The sequence below is a fragment of the Trachurus trachurus genome (genome assembly GCF_905171665.1).
Source record: "Trachurus trachurus genome assembly, chromosome: 1".
In the NCBI taxonomy this organism is placed as follows: domain Eukaryota; kingdom Metazoa; phylum Chordata; class Actinopteri; order Carangiformes; family Carangidae; genus Trachurus; species Trachurus trachurus.
In genome coordinates, this window is record NC_139891.1 from 18,816,859 (window position 1) to 18,844,149 (window position 27,291).

A 27,291-nucleotide genomic window follows, 5' to 3' on the forward strand; every position below is an offset into this window, starting at 1 on the left:
TTTGTTCTAGTCTAGGTTCAAATCCTTCCATCGACATGCAATTTTGGTGATCAATGCATTTTCTTTTCTCATCATCATTATGATCACTGCTATATATATATATATCGGTGTGTGTGTTTGTGTTGTGTGGCCTCTCTCCTGTTTGGTTTCTCTCTTTTTGGTGTCAGTCCATCACTGCCTGTTGCCCCTTTTTTGCTAAAGCTCTGACTGCTAATTGTAAAACTGTGTGACAGGTGTTTACCCATGTGATGAGTCAGTGTGAATAGTAGGGAAACTAACTTTAGAATTTTGAATAACAGTGTGTTACTTGTGAAAACAAGAGATTTTCTTCATGAAAATTGTGCCAAATGCAGAGAATTGTGTGTAGTGTTTTGAAAAAAGTGTATTATAGAACTGCAAATTGAGTGTAAAGCAGGAATTGTGCTTGTAGTTTAGCAGACTTGGTTCAGGGGGTTGGTGCATGAGTTAGATGTTGAGGCCATTGTGCCTCAAGAACCAGAAATTGTGTGTAAACAATCGAGAAAAACTGTAATACCACTACTTTGAGCTTGTCTATTAGGAATAAAATATAATTATAAAAGGAGAACAAAGCACTTGAAGAAACATTGCAGCTCAGTTAATCAAATGGATTACTTGGAGAGTAGAAACAAGTTTATTTATGTAGGCTTCCAATATCTTTCAATTGTTTTGTTTGTTTTATTTGTGAACTGGGTTAAACTTTAGATGACTCTGCTTCCCTATTCTGTCCCCTAGTGGACAAAGTATGCAATGAAGTGAGCTCTACAGTCTATGGCTCTGAACTCTATTGTATGCACTAATGTCACTTAGACAGAAGTTAATATTATATTATTGAGGTACTGACCTACAGCAGGTGATCAACAGGTACTATAATTCTTAGGATGATGAATTCTTCTTTCACATTTTTCTGCTGTGGTGTGTGAGGGGTGATTAGAAGGAGATGTAGACTGCCACATGCCCTGCAGATTGTGAAGCTCAAATTTGTGATAGGGGCTACACACATAACACTGACTTCACCTGAAGACTCCTCTAGCTACATGATTCATTAATAAGAGCTCCACTGGCCAGATGGAAAAAAAGAAAAGATGAAGGATTTACAAAAAATGTTGCTCTTCTCATATTGTTAATACTATACAACATCTATTTTTAAATCCTAATGATGACTAAATGTCATCTTTTACACCCTGGATCATGTATGGTGGTCTTTGTGGCAACTGCATCGATCTCCATTCATCATTATTTTTGTGGTTGTCCTCTCATTCTTTCCGATGGGACCAGTTCCTCTAGAGGGATTGTGTATTGGATGCAGGTTTATGGAGTCCTAAACATAAACATGCTGAGATCCTCCATATTTGCTTGACTAACACTAGTAACAAAGAACATGGTTATGTTTATTTTCCACCACACCTTATCCAAACTCATTCTGGTGACAGATATGAAATGGTAGTGACTGACATAAGCTCTGTCTGTTTTATGACATGAGTTATGATGCGAATTTACCTGTTCTATAAACAAACTTGGATTAAACGCTTGTGTATTCCGGTTAAACTTGAATGTCAGTTGTGGTGCTGTGATTAATTGCAGACTTGTAAAACAACAACATACTGTAGAGCTGTTGTTGCTGCAGTAATGAGACTGGTGTTATTGAAAGTTATACTTTAAAATGTAAGAATCCCTTATTCCCCAATCATCCATTCCTGAAACGCCTGACCTTAAAAAAAAGTGTCTGGAAGGTATCTGTTTGCTGACAGAGTTGGGATGCCCTAAGGGGCCAAATATTATATTTCTGATTTAAAAGAGAAAAAAAAGTAGGCAGGAATTCCCTGAGTTTATTCTAAATAGCTCATGCAAATGTGCTGATGCTGCTTCGTGTACGCTCCACAATGGGCATTTAGACATTTGCCAGATATTAAAATATCAGTGAGTAAATTTCCATTTCATTTATTTCTCCTGGAGTCATAAGTGGAATGCACTGCTATGCTGAAACAAAAGTTAATGCCACTAAAAGTGTGAAATGGATGACAAGAATGGGAAGGAAAATAATGTTTTTAATTATTCATATCATGATCAACTATCTCAAGCATGTCCCTGGCCTATGTGCACCCAGTTGAAAATATATTCAGTGCACTTAATTCAGTCTAATACCACACTTCTGCAATAACCGCTGCCTTTATGAAGGTAATAGTTTTTGTTCAGTAAGGTGTTGATTCAACTTTATGGTCATTTAGGAGGCTGTAGTTTGTGGTGCTTGGAGGTCTGTCTATAATTTTCCCTGCCCTCAGTGACTTACGGGTTGGACATAATTTTAGGAATAATACATCTCAATCTCAAATGATTCAAGAGCAACACACACCACCGCCTCCACCATAACCACACAGTTGAATCAACACCTCTCTAATTGATCCAAATAAAATATCATAAACTTCAGGAAGGGAGGATCAGTTGCAGGATTAGAGTGCATTGTTTTACCTAATAAAATGAGAACTGAGTGTACACAGACAGAGTAACTTGGGAAGAAATTCATAAAAAAAAATCAAAGGAAAGAGGGGAGGTTTTTATGGAGAGTATTTTATAGAGAGCTACAGAGAGGAGAGAGGCTCTTGTGAAAAGTTATGGAAGATGAATTTCTCTGGCAGAGTTTGAGGGTTGGATTTTCTGGGAGGAGGATATTTCTCCGTTGGGAAGCCAGGGGTCAGGAGTCATGACTGTGTGAAGTGATGAGCCTGGTCAGCACAGGAAAAGGACATTCAAGCAGCTGGTGGTGGAATAATATGAATAAAGTGACTTAAAAAAAGAAAAGAAAACTGATCGGGGTCCTGATCCTCTAACAGCCTAGGGCGCACATGCATAGCTGACCACTCTGACATGGGAGAGTTTAGGCAGGTTTGACAAGTGCAGTTTGCAGCCATCTAGATAGAGCAACTGGATGACTTGTTCCAGGAGCCCAGTAATGAGGGCGGTGACTGTAATCCAGAGAGAAAATGACTACAATTTTTAAAAAGAGCTGGACTGAATCCGGATATTTCTGATCCCTTGGATGTGTTATGTAAACCTGAATGGATCAGGTTGAAGCTACATTTTGGGTCTTTTCAGAAAACCGCAGATGTCTTCACTCACATTGAGATTCTTCACAAGATTCATGTTAGTGATTCAGACATTATGTTTTAAAGGCCAGGAATTCCCAGTGAGCGACAGAGCTCCGTCCTCTTGAGAGGGGTGGGATGTACAAAATCCATTATATTCAAGGACTGGAGTGTGTTTTTCTAATATTTTACCAAGATCTTAGAGGATGACTGAAACTAGAAGCCTATACTGTAAATACCCAGCACAATAAAAACACAGAAAACACCTCTTGACTATACTGGGACAAAATAAAAGTCAGTGGCGATGACCGGTGTGTTTATAGCCTATTGCGTTTTATATTATGGAAGAGTTAGTTTTTAGAAGCTAATGAAGCTAATTATAGAGGTAGCTAAGCAGTCAGAAAATTGGAGAAAAACCAAGACACTGTTCATTTAAAATTATCATCAGTGTGGAAATTAAGCATCAAAATGGTTGGACATAAAGTTGGATTAATTTGAATAATGTTTTCAGACATATTCTTCTTTTTATTCATATTATAAAGGTTATTTGTGGTTCAATTTTTTTTTTACAGTGATGTGTTTGGAAGAGATTGATCAGTATAGTTTTGAGTATACACTTAATCTACCAAGAATAAATCACATTGTCAAAATCATTTCATGAGAAGAGATTTTAAAAAAAAAAGAAGAAGATTCCAACTTTATGAGCAACCGTGTCACCAAATGACACCAAATGCAACAGTTTCACTTTTTTTGTGCTATTTTATTTTTTGTCCCTAGTGAGAGAACATGTTGTAGAGACCATGTGACATAGGAGGTTTGAGCCATGCAGAAACCATACTGGTTATTTTGTTAAACATTTTTGGAGCATTAAATGCAGAATGTTCATTGGATTCAGAAAGTCAAGCTCGTGCACCATTGTTGTGACAATTTGGAACAAGGCCCCTGTTATTATGAAAAGAGATTCTGTGAGTTAATGAATGGGAAGCTGTCGAGGTAACGTTTTGTGGCTTATTTGGAAGAGAAGGAGGCGATGGGGTCATGAACCTTACTCTGTTTCCTAAACACTATAAGGACTTTTAATAAATGCAGACTTTGTGGTTATTGTCTTGTAGTGTTCATGTGTTATGTGTTAATGTGGTGTTGTGATTTAGTTCAGTGCTAGCCCCTCGTGTATGTAGAGTATATGGGGCTTAAAACAATTGAGATAACAAAGACCTCTTAGGAACACCTCTCAACATAATCTGCTCAAAATGTTGAACTCAGCATTGTCCACTTCCTATTGGTAACATCACTGCAGGGCTGTTGGCCGTAGGTGTATCCAACTGCTTAATCAATCAAAATTGATGACACAACCTTGATTTTCAATTCAAAATTCCACATGAGGGACTGACTGAGTATATTCATTTGTTATTATGTGGTGCATATCTACATTAGAATCTTAATTGTGTTTACATGGACTTGATTTAGAGCCCAAATGATCAGTTTATTATCTATACTTCTACAATTTAATATAACATCTCTTTAATATAACAGTCACAAATTCACATTAGGAACATTTAGCTCTGCTACTTGTAAAATCAATAATCCTTTGACAATGTCACTCAGAACTGAACATTATTGTATTCATAAAGAATATATGGCTGAGGTATTGGATTGGATTGCATTAAATGTTATAGGCACATAAAGTCAACACTGAGTGTGTACATAGTATCTGCACCTTAAAGCTGTTACAGTGGAACAACAGGAGTGTAATGTGCAATAATCACCACAAGGGGGAAAACAAACACCATCAACCACAAACGCTGCGTATCTGTTGCCAGTGACTGCATGGTACAAAGTGAAATTCAGCTGTTCACTACTCTTTCTATTGGAATTTTCTTATTTGTCTTTTTACTCCCTGAACCACATACAAAGACACTCTGTATATGCACCAACTTTAACATGTAGCATGTGATTCAGGCTCCAGACTCAGATTAAAGACCTCCTATTAGGCCTCCGCACTTGAAACGTGGGACTTTTCCATATATTTCAAGTCATGGGAACATGGACGTGATGGCTGTGTTCAGAAATAGCTGTCATTCCCTTTTAAAAAAACAGACATCATAATAAACACAACCATGACAGATATATAATTTTCTTTGGTGGCTGGGTGGCCATCTGGAAAATTATTCTAATGCAACTTACAGGGGTCCGCAAGTCAAAACATCCATCCATCCATATAGCTTATCATCTCCCTTCTAACAACTTTTTTCTCTATCCCTCTCTCTCTCTCTTAAGTCTCTTTTCCTCTCTTATGCTCACTCTGCCTCTGTAATCACCCTCTCAGCGATGGCCATTTTGTCTCTGTCTTCCTTATCTTCTGTTTGCAGTTTCCCTCTCTGTCATTATTGTGCTATTAGCGTTTCATCCTGGGGCTAAAACACAGGACTCACACTGACCTTATAGTCACAGCTATGCTCAAAACGTCTGCTTTGCAAGATAACACACTCACCCCACCCCACCACTCCTCTCTCGCTCTCCATCTCTCTCCTTTAAACACACACACACACACACACACACACACACACACACACACACACACACACACACACACACACACACACACACACACACACAGGCAGTTCAAACTAAATTGACTCGCACACACCTACATATCCATGCGCACACACCTACACACACATAGTTCTGGACGAAACAATTTAATTGACTTACAAACCTAAAGAAATATCTTCATACACACAACACTGCTGTTTCCATTTAGCACAAGACCTGTTGCAAAACAGCCATACAGATGTTGCATTTACCTGAAGAATGGACATTACATGAAATCCAGTTACAGCTTCAGTCACACTTGAGTTTATCTCCAGTTGATCCTTTTGTTACCTTTCTTTCTACATCATTATTCAGAGAGACAAACGAAGAAAGGGAGAAAAAGAAAAAGAAAAAGAATGGATGCCACTCAATATTATAAGGCTTGATTATTTCAAACATTGTAATTTAATCATTCTGAGTGACACTCATCCCATTAGCAGTTTTTCATGCACTTGGATCAATGCTACAGTGCTGCAATTCACTTTCTTCCAGATTACATATTGACATGTCACAATACATAGAGGTAGCCTATATAATTGAATGAATGATGGTCAGAGTTAGTTGCCTCAGTTTCAGGGTCTTGCTCACATGCAGGCTGACTCACTGTCACACATAAATGTTATGAGGAGTATCCATACTTTTCCATCTATGTCTATGTCAAAAAGGCTGATGACATTGCTTTTACAGTATCTGTGTGGTGACGATGTCTTTGAGTATCTAATGAAGAAACGTTTGCTGTTGAGATGTCAACTGATGAGGGCTCTGATCTCAACCTCATTGAGCACTTTAGGGATGATCTCGGATCACTGTGGTCCAGGTCAATGTTAGCGCCTCAGCTCACTAATGTTCTTGTAGCTGAATGTGGAATGAAACTGTGGCAAGTCCCTGACATCAGCTTCTGCAATCTTGTGGAAAACTATCCCGGAGAAATGAAGACTGTTACAGCAGCACATTATTTAACCATGGTTTTGGAAAGAGATTCACATATATCACACGAGGATGTCATGCTTGAATGGTAGACATAGTGGCCGCAATACACTGTGGGGTTTTTTAAATGCTATATTCTATTCCATGGAAGACCTCTCTGTTTAGTTCTTTTTTTTTTTCTTTTTTTTTTGCAATTATGCTGATTAAATTCCTTTGGTGTACTCACACTAATTCTCTCGTGATGGATTTTCTACTTCTTTTTACCCCAAACTCTCTCCCCTCTTCTCCCTCTTTCTTTCATTTCCTCCCTCCCTCCCTCCCACCGTCTCAGTGAGCAGGTGCACAGTGACAGAGTCACTGGGCTGTGAAATCTCCACTCCTTGAGACACGTGTCATGCTCTCCTGTCCAAATACGCACACATGCTTACACATACAGGCACACACACTCACACATTATGTTGTTTTTGTCCTACTTTTCTTCAACTCCCTCCCCTCTCCTTCCTTTTCTCAGTGGCCTGTGTAGCAAACGAGTCAACAATGTGTGATGCCCATGAATGTAGTTAGAGGAGAACAAAAACGGAAAACTAAACTAGAGTGGAGGGAAAAATCCATGCAGGCTTTCATTAAGCAACAACAGAGGTTGTGCGTGAGTGTGTGTGTCTGTCTGTCTAGATCTGTCTGTGTGTCTGTCTGCCTGTGTGTGAGCACCCTGTGTGTCTCTCCTGCATATGTCTCTGACCACATCTACATCTTTAATGTCTGAGACTGAATAATGTATGAACCCCCTGGGCTGGAAGACACACACACACACACACACACACACAAACACTCAAAACACCTCTTTTACCGCTTCCATTTGCACAAATGTCATAAAACAGTAAGCTGTAAAAAAAAAAAAAAAAAAAAAAAGAAGAAAGAAGACCACTTCCTCACCGTCTTCACAAGTATCTCATCTTACCCAAGGTCAGGCCACATGGGTTGATCCGAGTGAACAAAGCAATCCTGCTCCTCCAACCACAGCAGCTTCTCTACTATCAGTTTCCTGTTTACATGCTGCACACTTCCGGTTGGAGTGAACACACATCAACACATCAAACATCACCTCAGCCTGCCTGCGCCCTGTGCGCGCTTCTCAACAGTTGACCATTTAGCATCTCAGCTGCAACACCCCACATGGTGCTCATGTTGTGTGTCTCTGTGATTCAGTGGTGCATACTTTATACTCCTAATTTGACTTTCAAATATCTGCACCCTGTCATCTTTTTCACATGCCCACACACACAAACACACTCCTCTTTTTTAAAATTACAGCCTTTTGTGAAGATGAAGATGCGAAGCCCAGGTCAAGGTTGGTTTCTACAGCAACTGTGCACAATAACATTGTGACCTGCCTGACCACCAGACTTCTCAGTGAAGAGCCTAGTGATTTGAATATGCTCCAGCTTTCCTTCTCTGTGATTGCATGGTTTTTGACCATTTCTTGACCTTGTTCAACCACTGAATAAATGAGTGGAAAAACAAAGATGCGTTGAGGTCTCTGAGGAGCTTGTTGGTGAGTATGGAAATTGTTTGAATTGTGAGCTATGGACTTTGACATAACAGTTATGGTGTAGTTAACCGTCTATTGGAGATTTTCACCCAACACGTTCGATAGCACTCTCCACAGACATGTTAAAAACACAGATGTGAGGGAAAAATCTTTTAGAAGAAAGGAGTTTCTCTCCTCCAGCTGAGCTTCAGAGACCTGGAGAATCAGTGCCAATATGGAGCATTGAAGTTGTTCTGTTTATTCCTTTAATTTGACACCCACAAAGAGCTAGCAACGCTCAAACATACAAGAAGAATTCCCTGAAGTCTATCTGTGTGCCAAATCTGCAGCAAAAGCCCCTGTGGTGTCCTGTTGAAGCCAAGTACAATCAAGTACAAATTTTCCCTCTTGAAACACACCATTCTGAGGAGGAGGAGGAGGAGGAGGAGGAGGAGGAGGAGGAGGAGGAGGAGGAGGAAGAAGAAGAGGGATGTTTTCTGGGCTTGCATGTCCCAGAAAGGACCAACTTAACAGGGAACAATTCCACCCACCTCCACAAATCATCCAGAGTGGGGCAATTTAGGTGCATTTCTGATGGAAACCATGTTATCTTGTAGCATCAATTTACAGTCCTGAGCTAACCTCTGCCAGGAATGTGAGCAAAACTCTTTCATGAGTCATTACTGTACAAACAAGCCTGAGCGGCTCCAGTGTGATGGTTGTAACAGAGCAGAAACATCATGGCATAAATAAAGGAAACACAAGAGGTCAGGCTCAGCACTTTGGGTTTTTTCCCTATATATGTAAAGTGTAGCCTAATGTAATATACCATAATGAGTTAATGGTGGCTTTCTATTAGGTTGTTATGCGTTTTATTTTGTTTTCCCATGCCTAATTTGAAAGATTTCTGAAACATCCTATGGTTTTTCCTGTTATGAATCTCTCTTCCCTTTCATCTTTATCACATGATTGCTCCGTTTCTTTTTCACAAGAGGTAATCAGTGGGAAACACTTAAGCGGTGGCCTGATAACGGCCCACAGCGAGCCATCAGGACCGTTTCCTACCGCACTGAGGAAGAGAGGCACAGGGAGAGAGAGAGAGAGAGAGAGAGAGAGAGAGAGAGAGAGAGAGAGAGAGAGAGAGAGAGAGAGAGAGAGAGAGAGAGAGAGAGAGGTTAAAAAAATGAAAACACAGCGCAGGGCCCGCGCACGGTGCCATGCGCGTTCCCGTTTTCCGCTGCGCACAGACGGAGAGAGAGAGAGGTGGGGGAGAGAGAGAGAGAGGGCTGCTATTACTAGTGACAGAAAACGGCAGCGAGCACATACAGTCTGGAGAGCAGCTGATGCGACAAGGTAGGTGGAAAAACACCTTCGTATCTTTATATCCATCGTCCATCGCTGACGTGATGCAGCAGCTTACATTAGACTGCATTTGTTTTGCGATGCGATTGCGGCGTCCTATACAACCTGATCCCATGTCCTCTCTCTCTCTCTCTCTCTCTCGCCGTGCTGTTGTTATGTGTCCGCAGATGCTGAGCGTCGCCTTGCTGTGTGTGTGCGCGGTCGCCTTTGGACACGTATCTGCTCGCTCCGACAATTTCTTGGATGATAAGTGGATCCCTGGGAGATGGGATAAATTCAGAGATGTGAGTAATATTTATGGTATATACTATTCCCCCCCCCCCCCCCCCCATCCTCATTATCTCATTACCCCCCGCCCCCCCCCCCCCCCCCCCCCCCTCTCCCTATAGCCACCTTTTGCTGGTTTGTGATCATGCGCTCCTCGTTTTCTCGTTGTGTCCAGGCGACGCGTCACGGGGCCCGTTGTGCTGTTTGTCACATGTTCATTACCCGCTCCGTGAATACAGTAAATACACTAACGATCACCGTCTGTGAATGTGTTAACGCGGTAGCAGTCCCCGCTTTACTGAGATAGCAGAGGCCTTGCAGACACACACACACACACAGACACGCACACGCACCGCCTGGCTGTCCGAGAGAGGCAGAACCGAGTCCCCGAAATGGGCCTAATTATGTGCAGGTACATGGAGGGAGTCTGCAGCAGTTAGGCCTGGTCTGGTTGTGCTGTTTAGTCAGGAATAAACACCTGCTAGGAGGTGATGAAGGGCAACGCAATAAAGAGTCAGGCCAGGTAGTTTGTGTGTTTTGGGTTGTTGTTTTTTTTTTTTTACCACTATATTAAAATCTGTGTCTTGTCTATCAGCTATATACGTCTCAATTGGGAATATAACAGCATGTAAACAAAATGGTAGCCTCCAAAAACCAAAAAGTGGAAAAACAAGTCTACTGTAAACCCACAGAGTGTGTTACTGTGGAAATGTAAAGGAATGTTACTGTAACAGATGCCAATGTAAACTAAATATGTCTCAGTGGTCTCCTCTCCCAACCAGTGATTGGGTTTGACCCGATGTCGTTTATTATGCTGCTGGTGAGCATCTTCACTAGTGGACTTCATCAAGGTGCTGTCAGCCACCATTACCCTGACATGTTTATATAAGGCCACATAGTGCAGTAATGCTGCTGCTAATTGTCATGACGCATACCATACAGCCTCTGATCATGTAGCCAGGCTGCCACAGTTAATGTAGTCATGTTTTTTAGTGTGTGTCATGAAGATTCCTTTTCTACATTAAACATCAGTCATTCAGTGAGAAAATGTTTGTTTTTGCTGTGTCTGGCCCTTACATACCGCTGGGATTCGTAGATTCCTTGAGACATTCTTTAGGGAATAATAAAATATATATTATGATAGATAAAGGCCAGTAGTGATCAGTAGTACTTGCTTTACGTAATGAGTGGTTTTACTTCCAGAGATTATTCCTCAAGATTGGGATCTTTGATACGTTTGGTGTCAGACAGCGAAAAACATGAGCAACATTCTTTACAGTTTTCAGATATCAGAGTCCTTTCCTGTCTTTTACTTGGCTTGTAACAGGCTTTTTCATCTTTCGCTTTCCCTGCCTGCCACACATAAGCGCCTGAATCCATCAGCTCAGGTGGACCCATGTGATGGACCTCAGGTCCAGCTATTGGATCTGGATTATGCAAATAGGGTGTCAGGACAGAATGCTAGTGAGGGAATGTGATTGGCCTTTTGCTGTGCTATTTAAGATGAGCTGTACTCGTTGAGGTATATATACAGTAAGTGTGTGTGTGTTCAATCAATCGATCGAGAGAGAGAGAGAATGACATATATAGAGACACCCCAGAATTAGATAGATAGATAGATAGATAGATAGATAGATAGATAGATAGATAGATAGATAGATAGATAGATAGATAGATAGATAGATAGATAGATAGATAGATAGATAGATAGCTGAGAGAAAGGTACAGTAATAAATGAAATTATGAAAGAGAGTGGGATGATTGACAGTAAAGTGAAGGATCTGTGTGCATTCATATCTGTGTTTTAACCTTGAGGCTTAGACAGAGATTAAGGTAGAGCACAAGCATTGTGTGGTCTGTATGTATGCGTGAGTTTCATTTCCTGTTTTAGTGCTATGTCCCACTTTGTTGTATGCAACTGTTTTTGCATTCTTTCATATACAGTAGGAATTAATCAATAGACCTAACTGTATATAAATGTATTCAACCAAAACAAAAGAAGCATTTACAGACTGTCTTGCAAACACAGTGGCCATATCCCCTGTACAAATATAAGTGTAACAAACATACATCATACTATCACAATATCGTTACATAGGCTACTGTATATATCGTATAGAAGGCGGGCATTTTTCAGAGGGAAGCTGCAAATGATTGTTATGCTGAACAGCCTGTGAACAAATCATGTCAATTATACTTTTTTTTAGATACAATCCAGAATTTTTTTCAAGAATTTCAAACTTGGCCAAGTTTTAACATTAAAGTTTCCTAAGTGGTAGTTCATTATTTATTTGGGTGCACCACAAAAACAAGTTTTTAGCTACATAGAGGTCAAAGCTTAGGCCACTTGTCTTGTCTTGCTACTACAGTTAATATACTTGCATTACTCGCTCAGAGTGAACAGTAAAAGATGTAGGACTATGGCGATATGTCTTGGAACTTAGAAGCTTTTATTTAAATATCATCTAAATGTCAAAATACAGTTCGGTTAGCAAAATCACATGTATATCACAAATTGAATGAGCAATGTTAACCCTGACAGGCACATAGGACACATGGTACTGTGCTAAAGATGTTACACAGGGTTCAGAAAAAGTTTTAATGTTGCAGCACAATTTAGCAGATCACTAGTTTGAAACAAGCTAGCTGCTATTAGCATGGGTTTATAGGCCTTAGAACACAAACGTTCCTACTGTTGCTAATGTGACAACATCCATTGCCTTGCGTATTCTTGACCTCAAGAACAGTCAGTATTGTGTTTCTGCAAATCTTTGCTCAAAATGAAAAATTTTAGTTGAACTCAATGCTATTTTCCAAGCCACTTTCTTAATCCTGCACCCAAAATGGATCGTATACATTTTTCTCAATCCAATGCACCTGCTTCTTTTTCTTCTTTATTTTTAACTCATTCATCGGTATTCTGTGCCAAACCTAGCTTAACTGTGATTTAAAAATGTGCATTTTAGGCATGTAGGCTACTGTCACTTTCATATTTCAGTGGGAGCCATAAGTGGGTCTCCTGCTAAGTGCACTAGATAGGATCTTGGCCACTGATGGAGCCTACTGTAAGTCCTGTTAGGCTGGCCAGAGCAGCTTGGGGCTGTCTGTCCTGCACCAGTGCGTCCTCAGTTTTTCTAGACACTCTGTCCGTCTTGCTGGACCTTGGCTAGCGTAGCACTGGATATGTGTGACTGATAGGAAAACACAATGAATGATGTGTGTGATGCTTAATTGTATGGTATATGAGTCTTGTTTAGACCACCCTCATAATTATGTCTTCTCATCTTCTCCTATCCTGTTCTCTCCTCTCTCTCTCATTGTCTGTTTTTTCCATGCATGTCTGTCCTGTGTTGTTTGTGTTGTGGAGGGTGAATGATGTAGAGAAGGTAGAGAGCTTGAGGCCTTTTCCACTTCAAAGCACCTCACTGTGGATTTGTGTGTGTTTGTGCATGCGTGCATGCATGCGACAAGCTTGAGCAAGACAAGTAGACCCAGTACAGTGAAAACATGCACATATTTTCCCTGTTAGACGTTAGTGGGCAGGCAGCAAGGAGCCAGGAACAGGGAGGAAGTCATTAGGACGCAATTAGAAAGGATCAAGCTTTGAAAATCTGAATTACAGTTAAGGTGAAACAAGTGGTTGTTAGGAACAGCTATTCACAGGGACTTGTTTCTATAGACATGCAGTCAAAGCCACAGAAAATCAATATGCACAACTGGATCATGGAATGATGAAAAATATAGAAATTATGGATTTTTGCCAAGCTGTGTGCTACAACAAGCATGTTCCTCTATGTCTGTATTGTAGGCTGGAGCATCTCTACACACCACAATGCTTCAGCTATGATGGTGTGTTGAGGCACATTTTACCTTAATTAAAAAAAGGAATTTAGATATTGCACTCGGCCATGTTGCGATTTTGATAATATTTCAATTAATTGCTCAGCCCTAATGCACAGTAGCAAAATTAGGACACAAATGGTTTTGCTTGTGTATACATGTGCACATGAGGGGAAAAGCCTGTTATGACTGTGAGGGAGGGAGAAGAACAGAGGTGGAAAGAGATGGAGAGATAAATTGAAAAGTTGCTATTTTTAGAGTACACTCAGGAGGCCATTAGACCTATTGTTGAATTTAGGTTTTTCTGTGGTTTCTGTGGAAAAGTGGGTGGCTGGTTACATGTGCAGTCAAGTGCACATCCAGTTATTTGATGTTTTGTAGTGCTGACAGATTCTGGCACTACAGTCATTGTTGTGGTTATACATTTGTTTGTTTGTAGAGAGTGTGTGTGTGTGTGTGTGTGTGTGTGTGTGTGTGTGTGTGTGTGTGTGTGTGTGTGTGTGTGTGTGTGTGTGTGTGTGTGTGTGTGTGTGTGTGTAGTGGGGGCATATGTGTGTGTTTTGCTGTGCTTCTGTGTTTGCGTGTATCTGTTGATTCCATTAAGGGAATCAGACCGCAAGCACTTCTGTTGTCTTGACTGGTCTAGAGGGCCTGGCCCCATTACTGCAATGTTCTCATTATTCAGTCTCCACAGTCTGCATTGCTAGAAGGGAACCATCCTGAACAGAAACAAAAGTACCTCACTGTCTGGCTTTATCTTTGCTCAGTTTAAAAATAAACATGGTCTCCCCTCTTTTTTAGATCTTGAAGTATGCAATGTGTGTAATTCTAGATCCGTAAAGAAGGTATGGTCAGAAATTAATCAATGACAGTTCAAATCACGCTTATTGAAAAATTATTGGTACCATGTCACCGTGTATCTTTTCCAGTTGTGAAAAGCTAACATGCAGTCTTTCAAATGAGGAAGCAGGCATATTGGTAGAGCAATTATTTTAGTGCATTGTTGTATTGATTATAAATTATGAAGATTTAATTGCACTGATGTCCTAAAAGAAAATGGAATCCGTTACTTTAGGTTAGGCAACAATAGCTACCACATATGCAACAACAAAAGAGAGAAGAAAAAAAAGTTCCTATATCACAAAATGCAGATCAGTAATTATGCCATTGTGTCTGTTTCCACGGAGGGTGACAATACAGGAAATGACATTTCTCAATCTGCATCTCACAAACTCATGCAGACAAGTACAAGGTGTTAATGTACCCCAGCTTCCTGAAAGAAATTGACAGCTTGTTAGAAAATAACTAAAAAAACAAAAACATATATGTTTAAATGTATAAAACTATGCAAGAGTCCATAAAACCTCATTTAAATTGCTGAATTGTTGTAACACTGCAAACTAGTGAAGCTTGAGGACCTAGGAACAACACTTGCTACAGTTTGCTCCAACCAAAGACAATGTAGGCTATTAGTGCATTTTTTATAAAATCATACACCCCTGTTAATTCACTGACCGGTCCACTCAACCATGCCCACACACACTTCACACTGTCCTACTACCAGTCCAGTCCTACTACCAGTGCTGAAAAGTGAACCTGGTAGTTGCAGGATATACATACATTATGAATGTATCTCATACTGTACCTAATGAATTCTGTTTTGACTTACAAAAGTGAAAGAGGTGATCACTGCAGTAAAAGCATTGCTATGACATTTACTGAATTGTGTCTTGAATGATTCACACCGCTACTAGACCTGGCTGATTAGTTTTCAGACAACTGCTTTATAATTGTGGTTTGCTTCCCTGTGCCGTGACTGATTCACAGTTCATATCTCTTCTGTCTCTGCTACCGCAGCACATACTGTAGCATAAATAATAGAAATTATTGAACCGTACCCAAAGAAAACCAAAGGCAGAAGACAGAGTTGTCAATGTTAGTAACAGTTCTGAATTTTACCCTTAATTGGAATTTCATACATGCTGTTGGCGGAGATTCGCACAACAGCAGAATGTGCAAATCTACAATACAGAGTTTTTACTGGGTGGATAAAACACTGTTCACTCAGTGTGGGATTTATCCTGATAAAAACAAAATATCTCCCTACTTCCCTCCTTTTTCCTATTTGTTTTGGCATATAGAACTGAATGAGTCAACACACACACACACACACACACACACACACACACACACACACACACACACACACACACACACACACACACACACACACACACACACACACACACACACACACACACACACACACACACACACACACACACACACACACACCACCAAGTGAATAGACTCACCAAAAGACAGAGAGACAAATGAGGCTATATAGAGAGAAGGAGAATTACTTACAATAACTAGCTGCCAAAGCTTTATGCTTGCAATTTCAAGTAATATTTTGATAATAATCTACAAGTGTACCAGAAAGTAGATTAGTGAAATAAGCAAGTAATTGTGTGTATATTTGAATTCATTTTTAATTTTTAGCAAGTTACTCTGCTGCAACTATTTTATGACTCATTTTCTCACATGGGTTTTCATTTTTTATTTTTGTCATTTACTTTTAATGTTAACTATCATACAGCAGAGACTAAAGTCAGTTGGCTTAGTCGTTCTGTGTAAGACTTGGGGTTATGGGCAGGTTAAGTGACTGCAAGTCAAAGCTGCTTCTCAAGTGGCAAAAAACAAGTGTGTGTAGTGAATAGAGAAACAGATGAGATAACAAGTAGAGGTAATCACTGTGACAGAATGAGAGAGAAGACAGGGCAGTGTCTTTTTAACCAGAGACAGACAGCGGAGAGAGGAAAGCAGAAGTGAGCTCTCTAAATTCAGACTGTGGATACAGACACAGAGGAAAGGACGGGCGTGTCTCCATCTTGTCCTTCTATTAAAAGACACCAAATCACTCACCTCTAATGTGAGCACTCCTTAGACTGTGAGAACACATCCACATGCAAAGGACGTAGTCGCTTTACTGTGACAAGGAATGTTTTAAAACTGAGGGAATAAAGGAAACAGCCATGTTACATGGAGGAGTGATACATATCTCTAGGAATATCCTGATTTGAATCACGATTATTTTTTGCTCTATATTATTAAGCTTTTGATAACTCAAATTGTTTAAAATTGTCAAATGAACATGAGTTGTTTTAGTGTTAATGAAGAACAACAAGGAGTCAATCAAACAATAAATTAGGCTCCAAAAAGTATATTTATTCTTTTCTGCTCAGTAACACGATGTACATTTTATTGGCCAACCATGATTTGAATCTGAAAGGTTTTTGTCAGACATACAGTAAGTCTGGCATTAAATTCTACTTTACAAACACTGAAAGCTTTAATACATTACTTTGACTGTAAATAGCTAAACAAATTAATTTATCTTTGAAAGACTGTCACAGCCAGTAATTGAAATCCTCTTCAAATTACATTTTTGAAACCTGAACCTAAACCTGGAAGCGATTTAGTAAAATTTTAGTCTGTTCTGCAGTTCAGAGCTTCTCTCATTTGTGTGTGCACATGCCATGAATGGTACATACCCACAATTCCATTTGGTGGAATCGGGGATGAGCAATGCATACACACACACACACACACACACACACACACGGTCACACTTATTTTGCACATGAGCAGGACAGAACTGCCGTCAACACATCAGTGTTATCTGGACTAAATATATGCATGATGCACCATGTGTTTGTAATTCACGGTATGTTGGTGTGTTTCCATCTGTGTATTTCATTATGCAAAGTTTTCACTCAAAAAGACATCCTAATGAAAATGAATTTCTTGTTCTGTTTCCGTAATGCTTTCTTCTAAAGGAAGTGGAGGTTTGTATGACTGCTTAATGGTCCTGTATCTGTCATGTATTATTTACTATGGGTGTTAGGTGATTGGTAATATCATGATTTCATATTGGTTTACCCTGTTTTAGGAGCCTGGCACATGGACTCCATCCAAGCCCTTTGATCAAGGTGGGTGTGTTTCTGCTGTGATATGAACACACACACACTCACACACACACACACACACACACAAGAAAAAAACAATTTGGTTCCATCTGCATATGGATAAACAGTGGCGATAAACAGTTATGGTTGGCCATAGTCATGATTTCTAGAGGATAGATCAGGGCTGAATCAGCATGAGCTGTTCAAAGTTTCACAGTGAGTCACTCTTATTGATACTGAGCTGTTGCCACCTAAGTTTTTAATGGCACCCTGAATACCACCCACAGATGAAATACCATCAAATTTTGCAGGATTGCTCAGAGTCAAGCATCTACATTTGGTTTTTGTTTTTCATTTGTTTATTGCATTTAAGAATTATGGAAATTTATTTCAGAAAGGTCAAGAAAGGAATTATTTGGCAACCAGTTATAAGAACACAGTGTGACATATTAGAAAAGTAAAGTTAAAAAAATATATATATATATATATATTCCAAATATGTTATGCACTAAATTCAATTAAAAGTGGATGAAACAGAAGAGCAACAGTTGAAACAAAAATTGGAGTCACGAGCAAAAAAGTTAAGATCTTGACAGATGCCACATGATCACCCATCATCTCTAAAAATCTAATCACTTGTTTCCTGATGCGTTGCGTAACTAACCAAATTTCATTGAAATCTGCTCAGCATTTCTTTTTACATTTGATTTACCTTCCTCAAACAACCATGTGTCTCACTTAAATGTTGTCTATTCCCTGGAATTTAGATGCCATAAAAAATGTCTCCTGAAACATGTGGTGACCAATTAACATTAAGACTCGGACGACAGTAAAATAACGACAGAGAGGAGTTTGTGGACAACATTTCACATTCACACACACACGAGTGTCTATGTTTTGTAGCTACACACCACAGGATGGTTCTCTATTTGGTCGCCTGTCATTTCCCATTGTATTACAGACTCTGATAAGCTCACACACACATCTAGCCACGCCAGGATACAAGCACATTCACTCTCACTTATCACTGTATCCTCAAACACACTCGCACATGTCTCCACAATCACACACACACACTCACACACAGACATGTCGGGGAAACAATAGCATTAGATAGTGCGTTGGAGGATGGAGGCAGGATAATCTGCCAAAGCTGCCGAGGGATTACAGTAAGGTTCTTTAGAGCAGAGGTCATTCACAAACTGTTCTGAGATCAGCTGAGGGTCTTAGATTGTGCTCACAGGTGCCATTGCGAGCACTGACGTGCGGCCAGGGAGAGCTAGCTCATCTTTAACAACAAGGATCACACCCTCTGCCTGAGATTCAGATCTGAAATCTGCTCTTACCTTGAAAGCCCAATGTGGCTCTCGGCTGCAGGATCTGATACCAGATCAGTTTGAGGATCTCAGTAAGAGCATGCAGTGGGACTGACACTTAGCGCCAGCTGATGTGGGGTCAGAAGGAGCCTCTATAACCAGCTCCATCTGTTTTTAGCTTTGAGGATACTTAAAGGTATTATGGCTTTGAGTTCACCGTGAGAGAGACATTGCCAATGTGGTGTAAGTTGTGGCTAGAAGTAACACACACACACACACACACACACACACACACACACACACACAGATCTCTAGCAGATGTCCACATCACTGAAATGAAAGGACGCACATGCCTCGACAAAGAATCATTGATCTACAATTTCAAAGAGTAAAAATAAAATGTAACCTGGGGATATTTTCTCTCTGTCTGTGCTTATGGGCTTCATCTTTCTAGAAAAGCTCTTCAAATAGGGAGGCTACGCTCTGGTCACGTAGACAATGAACAATACACATAAATACACTTAAAAGAGATCTTATACAATATGGATGTTTGTTTGTTTTTTTTTAGGCCTTGATCCATCCAAGGACCCGTGTCTGAAGGTGAAATGTGGCCGCCACAAGGTGTGCGTGGCTGTGGATTATAAGAAACCCAGTTGTGTCAGTCAGAGGAGAGTTAGGTAAGAACACATGCATCACTCAAAATCACTTTCCTCCTTCATCTTTTTTTTCCCCTGCTCACTTTTTCGTGTTGGAGGATAAGCCACAGCACCAGAGGGCCGGCTGTTTTTCTCCTTTTCCAGCTTGACTACTGGTTGCTCTGCTCTCTTGTGACTGTTGTGTGACATTACTGTTTAGTCCAATTACCCCAGCATTGGCACCGCCTTACAATGGACACAAAGTCCTGCCAAGTGATATGAATGGGCTTTGTATGCGTGTGTGTGTCTGTCTGGGACACTGCAGACTGGACAGAGGACAGTAACGCCATACTGACCTCATTTCCCATTCTTAGCAACAACACAATTATGGATACACATTGCAAGCAAATCGGAAAATAATCGCATATAAATCCTAAATCCTTGTCTCATTTCAGAAATTGATGTAAGAACAAGACGATAAATCACAGCTACACAAGACTCACAGGCAAAAAACGCAGGCTTTGAATGAAGCGTGGAAGAATAAAGAGTGTGTTGCAATGAAGGACGAAGCTTTGTTTGTAATTGTTTCATATGCATTAAATGTAGTGAAATGTCAAGTGTGTTTGTGTTTTTTGAATCTCCTCCTAGTTTTAAGGATCCCAATTTGTACCAGAGTCCAGGGTCAAAGTGCAATCCCTGCCCTGTGGTTCACCCCTCTCCCGTTTGTGGAACTGATGGCCACACCTACTCCACCAAGGTACACATGCACACCATCACATCATCTGTAGCTCATCACAGAGACAGCTGAACCCACATGTCAGATTTTTCATTTCCTCTTGATGAGACACACATCCTCATTTTTCTCTCACTTCTGTCTGATCCCTTCTGTCTCTGCCTCTGTCTCTGTCACCCTTACTCAGTGTAAGCTTGACTACCAGGCGTGCATCACAGGAAAGAAGATCGCTGAGAAGTGTCCTGGCATGTGTCCGTGCTCCTCTCAGGCTGAGCAGAGTTCTGCAGAAAAGAAAGGTACACATTTTGGCACGCATGTCTGAACCCTGCAAGCCGGGATACTTTGCAAAATAAACAGTAAATTCCTCTTAATTATAACACCTTCCGTGGCAAGGTTTCAGTGCAGCTGTGGTGTAGCTGACTCTGACTTCTCATCTCCATGAGGGAGGAGAGGGACAATAAAGTATCACTTCATCATCATTAATCATTACTGTTACTATTCCTCAGTGTGCAGTGAGCCGGACCTGAAGGAGGTGGTGAGTCGTCTGAGAGACTGGTTCAGAGTGCTGCATGAGAACAGCAACCACAAGAGAGTTAAGATCCAGAAGCCAGAGAAGAACAGTGAGTCACATGGCATCAGCATCGTCAAGGAAATCATGCATCGACACACTCGTACTCTAAACATCTGACTACCCTCTCTTCTGTCTGCAGAGTTTGAGGTGGGGGCATCGCCTATTTGTAAGGACCCTCTGGGCTGGATGTTCTCCCGCTTGGACACAAACTTCGACCTCCAACTGGACCAATCGGAGATCAAGAGCCTTTACCTGGACAGGAACGAGCCTTGCTCTGATGCCTTCTTCAGGTCCTGTGATACACATGTGGACAAAGTCATAACCAGCTCCGAGTGGTGCACGTGCTTCCAGAGGTACACAGGTGCGGAATCCACATGTGCTCACACGCAAAATCCCTAAGACTTAAAGGCATTCACACCTGGACATTCACACTACATACAGCTTCCACCCATATTTCCAGTTTTACGTAGACCAACTATAGGATCATAGCTGGTGTCATACTTACAGTTGTCTTGCACAATGAGAAATGATTATCAGCATACAGTAACTTTCTGAAAAACCTACCAAGTAAGGTGGTTTAGATCAGATTTACAACCCGTCTGATCCGAGTGCTGATGTTTTTTGCCGTGTCAGACGTCACCGTTGCAGACTCATCCTCTTACCAGATTTCAGCAATTACTTTGAGTCCAGTAGCATCAATACCAACAGGAACCACGGCCAAAGCTGAAAAAAGACATCCTAGGTTGCAATAAACCAGAACTTTCATCTAAATTTATAGACACCTTCCAGCCAATCTTTTTCAAAGGAGGTTAAATCGAAAGCAACTGGACTTAGTTATTTGTCTAGGAAGACGTTTCACCTCTCATCCAAGAGGCTTCATCAGTTCATGTACGCAACTGACCAGGCTGGGACTGGTCCAACTATCTGGTGTGGAGACTCACTATTTAACCTCTTGTGTGGGCGTTCACAAGGGTGATGATGTCACTGGTTCCCTTTTGTGCTCCAAGTGCCAACGACAGTCGTTTAAATGACTGTCTTTGATAGAAAGTTGGTTTCGACTTCGTTAGTGCCCTATGTTGTTATAACGACTAAAATTAAAACCAAAGAGGTGCAAGCTTTTACCGAACACATTAACTCAGTGGACAAAAACATCAAGTTCACCAGAGAGGATGTCAAGGACAATAGTCTGCCTTTCTTAGATTGTGACGTCCATATGAAAAAGGACAGGAGCCTCCACATTGGGGTATACAGAAAACCCACACATACAGACCAATATCTACTTTTCGACTCTCACCACCCTCTGGAACATAAGCTTCGTGTTATCAGAAATTTGCAACACAGAGCTGATAACGTGCCCACCAGCTCACAGGCCCAAGGGGCAGAACACAAGCACCTGAGAGGCGCCCTCACAACTTGTGGTTACCCTAGCTGGACCTTTGTGAAAACTGCAGCTGCTTCCAGAAAGAAAACCAGCAAAGTGGTTGAGAAAGAAAGACAAAACAAGAGAAACAACATAGTCATTCCATATGTGTCTGGAGTATCAGTATCCCTGTGTATTTCAAACCAAGCAACACACTCGGACAGAGACTGGTACATCCCAAGGACAAAACACCACACACCCACAAAAGCAATCTGATGTATGCAGTCCAATGCAACGAGGAATGCAAAGACCTCTACATTGGAGAAACAAAACAACCACTGCATAAACGCATGGCCCAACACAGGAGAGCAAACTCCTCAGGCCTGGACTCTGCTGTCCATTTACATCTCAAGGAGAAAGCCCACTCCTTTGAGGACAGCAATGTCCAAATCTTAGACAGAGAGGACAGATGGTTTGAAAGAGGAGTTAAAGAAGCCATCTATGTAAAAGTAGAGAAACCATCCCTCAACAGGGGAGGTGGTCTCAGACACCACCTATCTCCAATTTACAATGCTGCCCTTTCATCCCTTCCCAGGAGATTCAACAATCTAGCCTCAAAGAACAACTACTGTTCACAAGTGGCAAGTGCCTCCAACGACTGTCGTTATAACAACATAGGGCACTAACGAAGTCGAAACCAACCTTCCATCAAAGACAGTCATTTAAACGACTGTCGTTGGCACTTGGAGCACAAAAGGGAACCAGTGACATCATCACCCTTGTGAAACGCCCACACAAGAGGTTAAATAGTGAGTCTCCACACCAGATAGTTGGACCAGTCCCAGCCTGGTCAGCTGCGTACATGAACTGATGAAGCCTCTTGGATGAGAGGTGAAACATCTTCCTAGACAAATAACTAAGTCCAGTTGCTTTCGATTTAACCTCCTTTGAAATACTATGACCTGGGCAAATGAGAATATGCACCGGCTTCCAGCCAATCAGCATGTCATTCTCTTCCTTGAAATGCACATTACTGCAATCTGTGATATACAGTAAAATGCAGCACAATACAATAGAAAGCCATGCATTGAAACAATATTGTGTGACACCAAGGATAGGATACAAATGAGTTTTCTTTGTTTTTTTCTTTGGGTGCTAAAGAAACAGCATTTAGTGATGAGTCACTGGCGCTGTACTTGTAAAAGCACAGACAGCAGGATAGCAAACATCATGACAAAAGCAGAAAGTACACAAAAGAGGCGAAGCGCACACTAACAGATGCATTCACAGAACAGCAGACTTCTGCAGTTTGTTACCAGAGTCTCTTGTCTCTTCTTTTCAGATTCCCCTTGTAAAGCAGAGCTGTCCAGTATCAACAAGAAGCAAGCAGGAAAGAAGCTCCTTGGTGAGACACACACTCATCCTCGCACACGTAGCAGGACACACACACACACAGACACACACACAAAGGAGCATTCATCCTGACTCACCGTGTGTGTCCGTGTGCTTTGGCTTGCATGTGTAGGCCAGTATTTGCCGTCCTGTGATGAGGAGGGCTACTACAGGTCCCACCAGTGTCACAGCAGCAGTGGGCAGTGCTGGTGTGTGGATCGCTATGGCAACGAGGTGGCTGGTTCACGCACCCATGGCGCTGCAGACTGTGGTAGGTCGAACACTGTGGAGTCATGTTTATGTGTTTGTATAAGAGAATAAAGACATGCAGTGTGTTTTTGTGGTTAAAGCATCATGGGGGAAATAACTTAGAGATATTATATATTTTCATTTATGTGTCACATTAAATCTGTTATATACCACAATGTAGTATTTGTACTGTCCTGTTTCCAGTTTTTTGTATGGGGCTTAGATAACCAGCTAATGGTTGTATTTGTGTTTATGTCCATCTCCAGGAGTGATTTTGGAGTCCTCCGGAGACCTCGGCAGTGGAGACTCGCTCTTTACCGATGACGACGAAGATTCATTTGTCCTCACCGACCATGCTGGGCGGGACGATGAGGACGATGAGGACGAGGATGATGACGACGAAAATGATGAATACCTGTCGTAATTGTAAAAAAAAAAAAAAAAAAAAAAAAAAAAATATGAGAAAAAAGAAAAAGTGAAAACTGATTTTTTTTTTGGTCAAACTGCACGTTTCTAGGTGACTCCCCAGGCAGATACTTAATCGTACTAACAGCCTATGGACTCCTCTCTGTGTATTGTTTGTTCATATTTAAAAAACAAAAACAACAACAAAAAAACAATCCTGGCAAAGGTTTATGATTTCTCTTCCTGTCTAAGTATAAAATATGATTGGTTAATGGCACGTGTTCACTTGTGTGTCAGCCAACCAGAGAATTATGACAAGGACTACCTTCGACAACCACTCCGGTGCTTTGGATTTGGTCACTTGTGCAAAGACCTCTCCCTTCATTGGACAGTCCATGTCTTCTAGTGTGTCCTGTCCTTGTGCAGCACCCCAATGCCTGAGTGTGTTGATGCCTGAGGCGCAATGTTAAAGAGATTTACCCTTCTTCATTCCTTCATCCTCTTCCTCCCCCACCCAACCCTCCTTATCCTTCCTATAAAACGCTCCTGTGTATAGGTGGGATGCTGATGATGTAGATAAGAGAATATTGCACTCTTTAGGTTTCTTTTGATTTCGATTTGTAACTGTGACTGTAACTGTGTGGAAAAACAAGATAAGAGTTAGACATGGTTCATTAGGGGAATTAAGGCAAAAAAAAGACAGTGCAAGTTGGATAACAATCAGAACTGACATGCTAGCTGTTTTCACTGAGACACAGATCAAGTCAAATCATCTCAAAGGCCCAGCAACTAGGAAAGACAAATTACTGCTTGGGCGGTTGTGTTTGGGGAAAAAAAAAAAAAAAAAAGAATATCTATTTTTCTAATCCATCGTTGGATGAATACAGAAGATGAAACAGATTTGTCGTAGCATGTCTAATACTGTGTGATGTTGTTTCAGTCTGTAGAACCAGAGGCTAAACCTTTGTGGAACTCAAAAACACAACGGAGCTTGAGGTTAAAAAATTTCCCCAAGCGTGTACAGATGAAACTACGCTTATATAGTCATAAACTGCTTAAGCCACAAATCTGTGTGATAAAAATGTTTACTGACCTTTAATATGTCAGTGAGCTGAAAGAAGAAGACGTGGTGTTTTTACATTTTCAGATATACAGTTAAAGTCTTGGACTTGAGCGCAAATTGAGCACACAGTAACAGAGCAAATCTCTTGCACAGTAATAAAACCACAGAGCCATGCAGATACCGCTGATAATGTCTGGCAGGGGATAAAGGGGAAGGTGTGCCTTGTACTGGTGAGGACAGATGGCAGTAGTAGTTGGAGATGCGTGCTTACCTGACAGACTTAAGCTTGTCATGACACTGCATAAAGAGTGGCTTTACTGTCAAGCTCAGACACTTGTTGGGTTTTGGTATGGCTTGTGTTTTGGGTCTCTCTTAAGATGGTGTTACATAGGCCAGATTTCAGATCAACATAGGATAGCTAGAATGTAGAGAAGCACAGAGATACTTAGCAGTTAAGTAAACACTTAGACTCTGCTGGATTTGAAAATGTTTTATATATTAGTACACTGGCTAGAGGAAGCTTTGGTTTAGACAGCTTTATATAAAAAAAAAAGATGATCATCTTACAGTGTTTTTGCTTTTACTTTTGTTTGAAAAGCTTGATTTGTACCTGATCTGCTCTAACTACTTATAGTGTATATCTGTCAGGGTTGATGACAAAAACCCATCCCAGATTTGTGTATTCTTGATAAGTCCTGTGACTGGTTATGCAGACCTGGGACCTGCTGTACTATATTAATTTTCAATTATTAATAAGCTGTCATTTTGAATCAGACATCTGTTGAAATTCCATGTTAAGACCTGAAAAGTGCCATTTAACTGTCCAATATTCCTGTTATTATCATTATTATTATGATAATTATTATTTTTTATTATTTTTTTGCTCCCCTAATTCCTTTTAACTTGGAATTTCAATTCACTTTACGAACTGGAAAACATTTCAGTCTCAAAGTCTGCCGTTTCATGAGTGTGATGACATGCAAATCATTTTAATGACCTCAGACACTGTAGCCACTCTCAGCCAATCACACACTGTCATCACAGCTCTGATAGTGTTTAAAAGTTATGATACAGATGCATTTTTTACAGTGTATGTATGATTTGCTGAAATAAAAGCTATATTGACCAAAGTTTGTTCGACTGTTTCGTCGTGTGTTTTACTAGAGGGAGAGAATATGACGGAAAACTCTTGTTTCTGTTCTATTTCTAATGTTTCAATTCTCTATAGCGTGCTTATATTTATGAAAAGACAGCTAAGCCGCAGGGGGTTTTCGTGCGATAAAAGTTGAGGTCCATACTTGTCTCCTACTTTAAGATGGACAGCTGTTGTTTAAGTGTATAATTAGTTGGAACAACATCTGCCATAAGTGGAAATTGAAAGTAATTATGCATGACTTCAGTTGAAAAGGAGAGAAAGCTGACAGTGGTCAGGAGTGACAAACTGCTTGTTTGTAGGCAATGAGTTCGGTGTGCAAGAACATTACTGCATTATGTAGGAGAGGAACAGGTGAATATTTTATGAATCACAGTCACACCCACACAATAAACCATACAGGCATGCATACACACAGTACATGCAAGCTCACATTAATATGTGCAGAGCAAAAGTCACACACTAAATAAATCAGTACAGGAAAAAAGCCAATTTCATTGACCTGGAAAAAAAATTGTTTCCCTTAATTCAAGGTAAGAAATACAGTTTTTTCTTACTGTCAGTCCAGTGCAGGCAGGCTGCAGGAACTCAAACAATACGTAAATGTGTGTTTGTGTGTATGTTGGCAAAAGGACCTGTCAGCAGCACCAGATAGGGAAGTCCCTGGGTAAATATCAAATCCTCCGCCTGTATGTGCTGACCATGAAAGAAATGTGGAGAGATACCATCTCATTGGCTAATTTCCACACACAGTGTAGCTTGTTGTTGGAGTCAACCCAACAGTAAAAAGTGATCTGCCTGTGTGTGGGGAGACAGAGTGACTGAGTAC

General features: G+C 40.7%; 1 protein-coding gene across 1 annotated transcript; it reads left to right on the top strand.

The window, feature by feature from the left end:
* The first annotated feature begins 9,416 nt into the window (after window positions 1–9,416).
* spock3 (SPARC (osteonectin), cwcv and kazal like domains proteoglycan 3) lies at window positions 9,417–26,390 on the top strand. The gene is made up of 11 exons (XM_083975899.1): window positions 9,417–9,501; window positions 9,678–9,794; window positions 17,570–17,609; window positions 19,470–19,578; window positions 20,185–20,293; window positions 20,457–20,565; window positions 20,776–20,889; window positions 20,980–21,201; window positions 23,543–23,605; window positions 23,726–23,863; window positions 24,108–26,390. The coding sequence occupies exons 2-11, from the start codon at window positions 9,678–9,680 to the stop codon at window positions 24,263–24,265; spliced, it is 1,179 nt and encodes a 392-aa protein (XP_083832025.1). The 5' UTR covers window positions 9,417–9,501; the 3' UTR covers window positions 24,266–26,390.
* The last annotated feature ends 901 nt before the right edge of the window (window positions 26,391–27,291 follow it).

What these genes read in the sequence shown, in the direction of transcription:
- spock3 (XM_083975899.1), top strand. Translation starts at nt 9,678, where the DNA reads ATGCTGAGCGTCGCCTTGCTGTGTGTGTGCGCGGTCGCCTTTGGACAC. An exon ending in ATCCAAGCCCTTTGATCAAG is followed by an intron (nt 17,610 to 19,469) that starts GTGGGTGTGTTT and finishes GTTTTTTTTTAG; the next exon opens with GCCTTGATCCATCCAAGGAC. An exon ending in GTCAGTCAGAGGAGAGTTAG is followed by an intron (nt 19,579 to 20,184) that starts GTAAGAACACAT and finishes ATCTCCTCCTAG; the next exon opens with TTTTAAGGATCCCAATTTGT.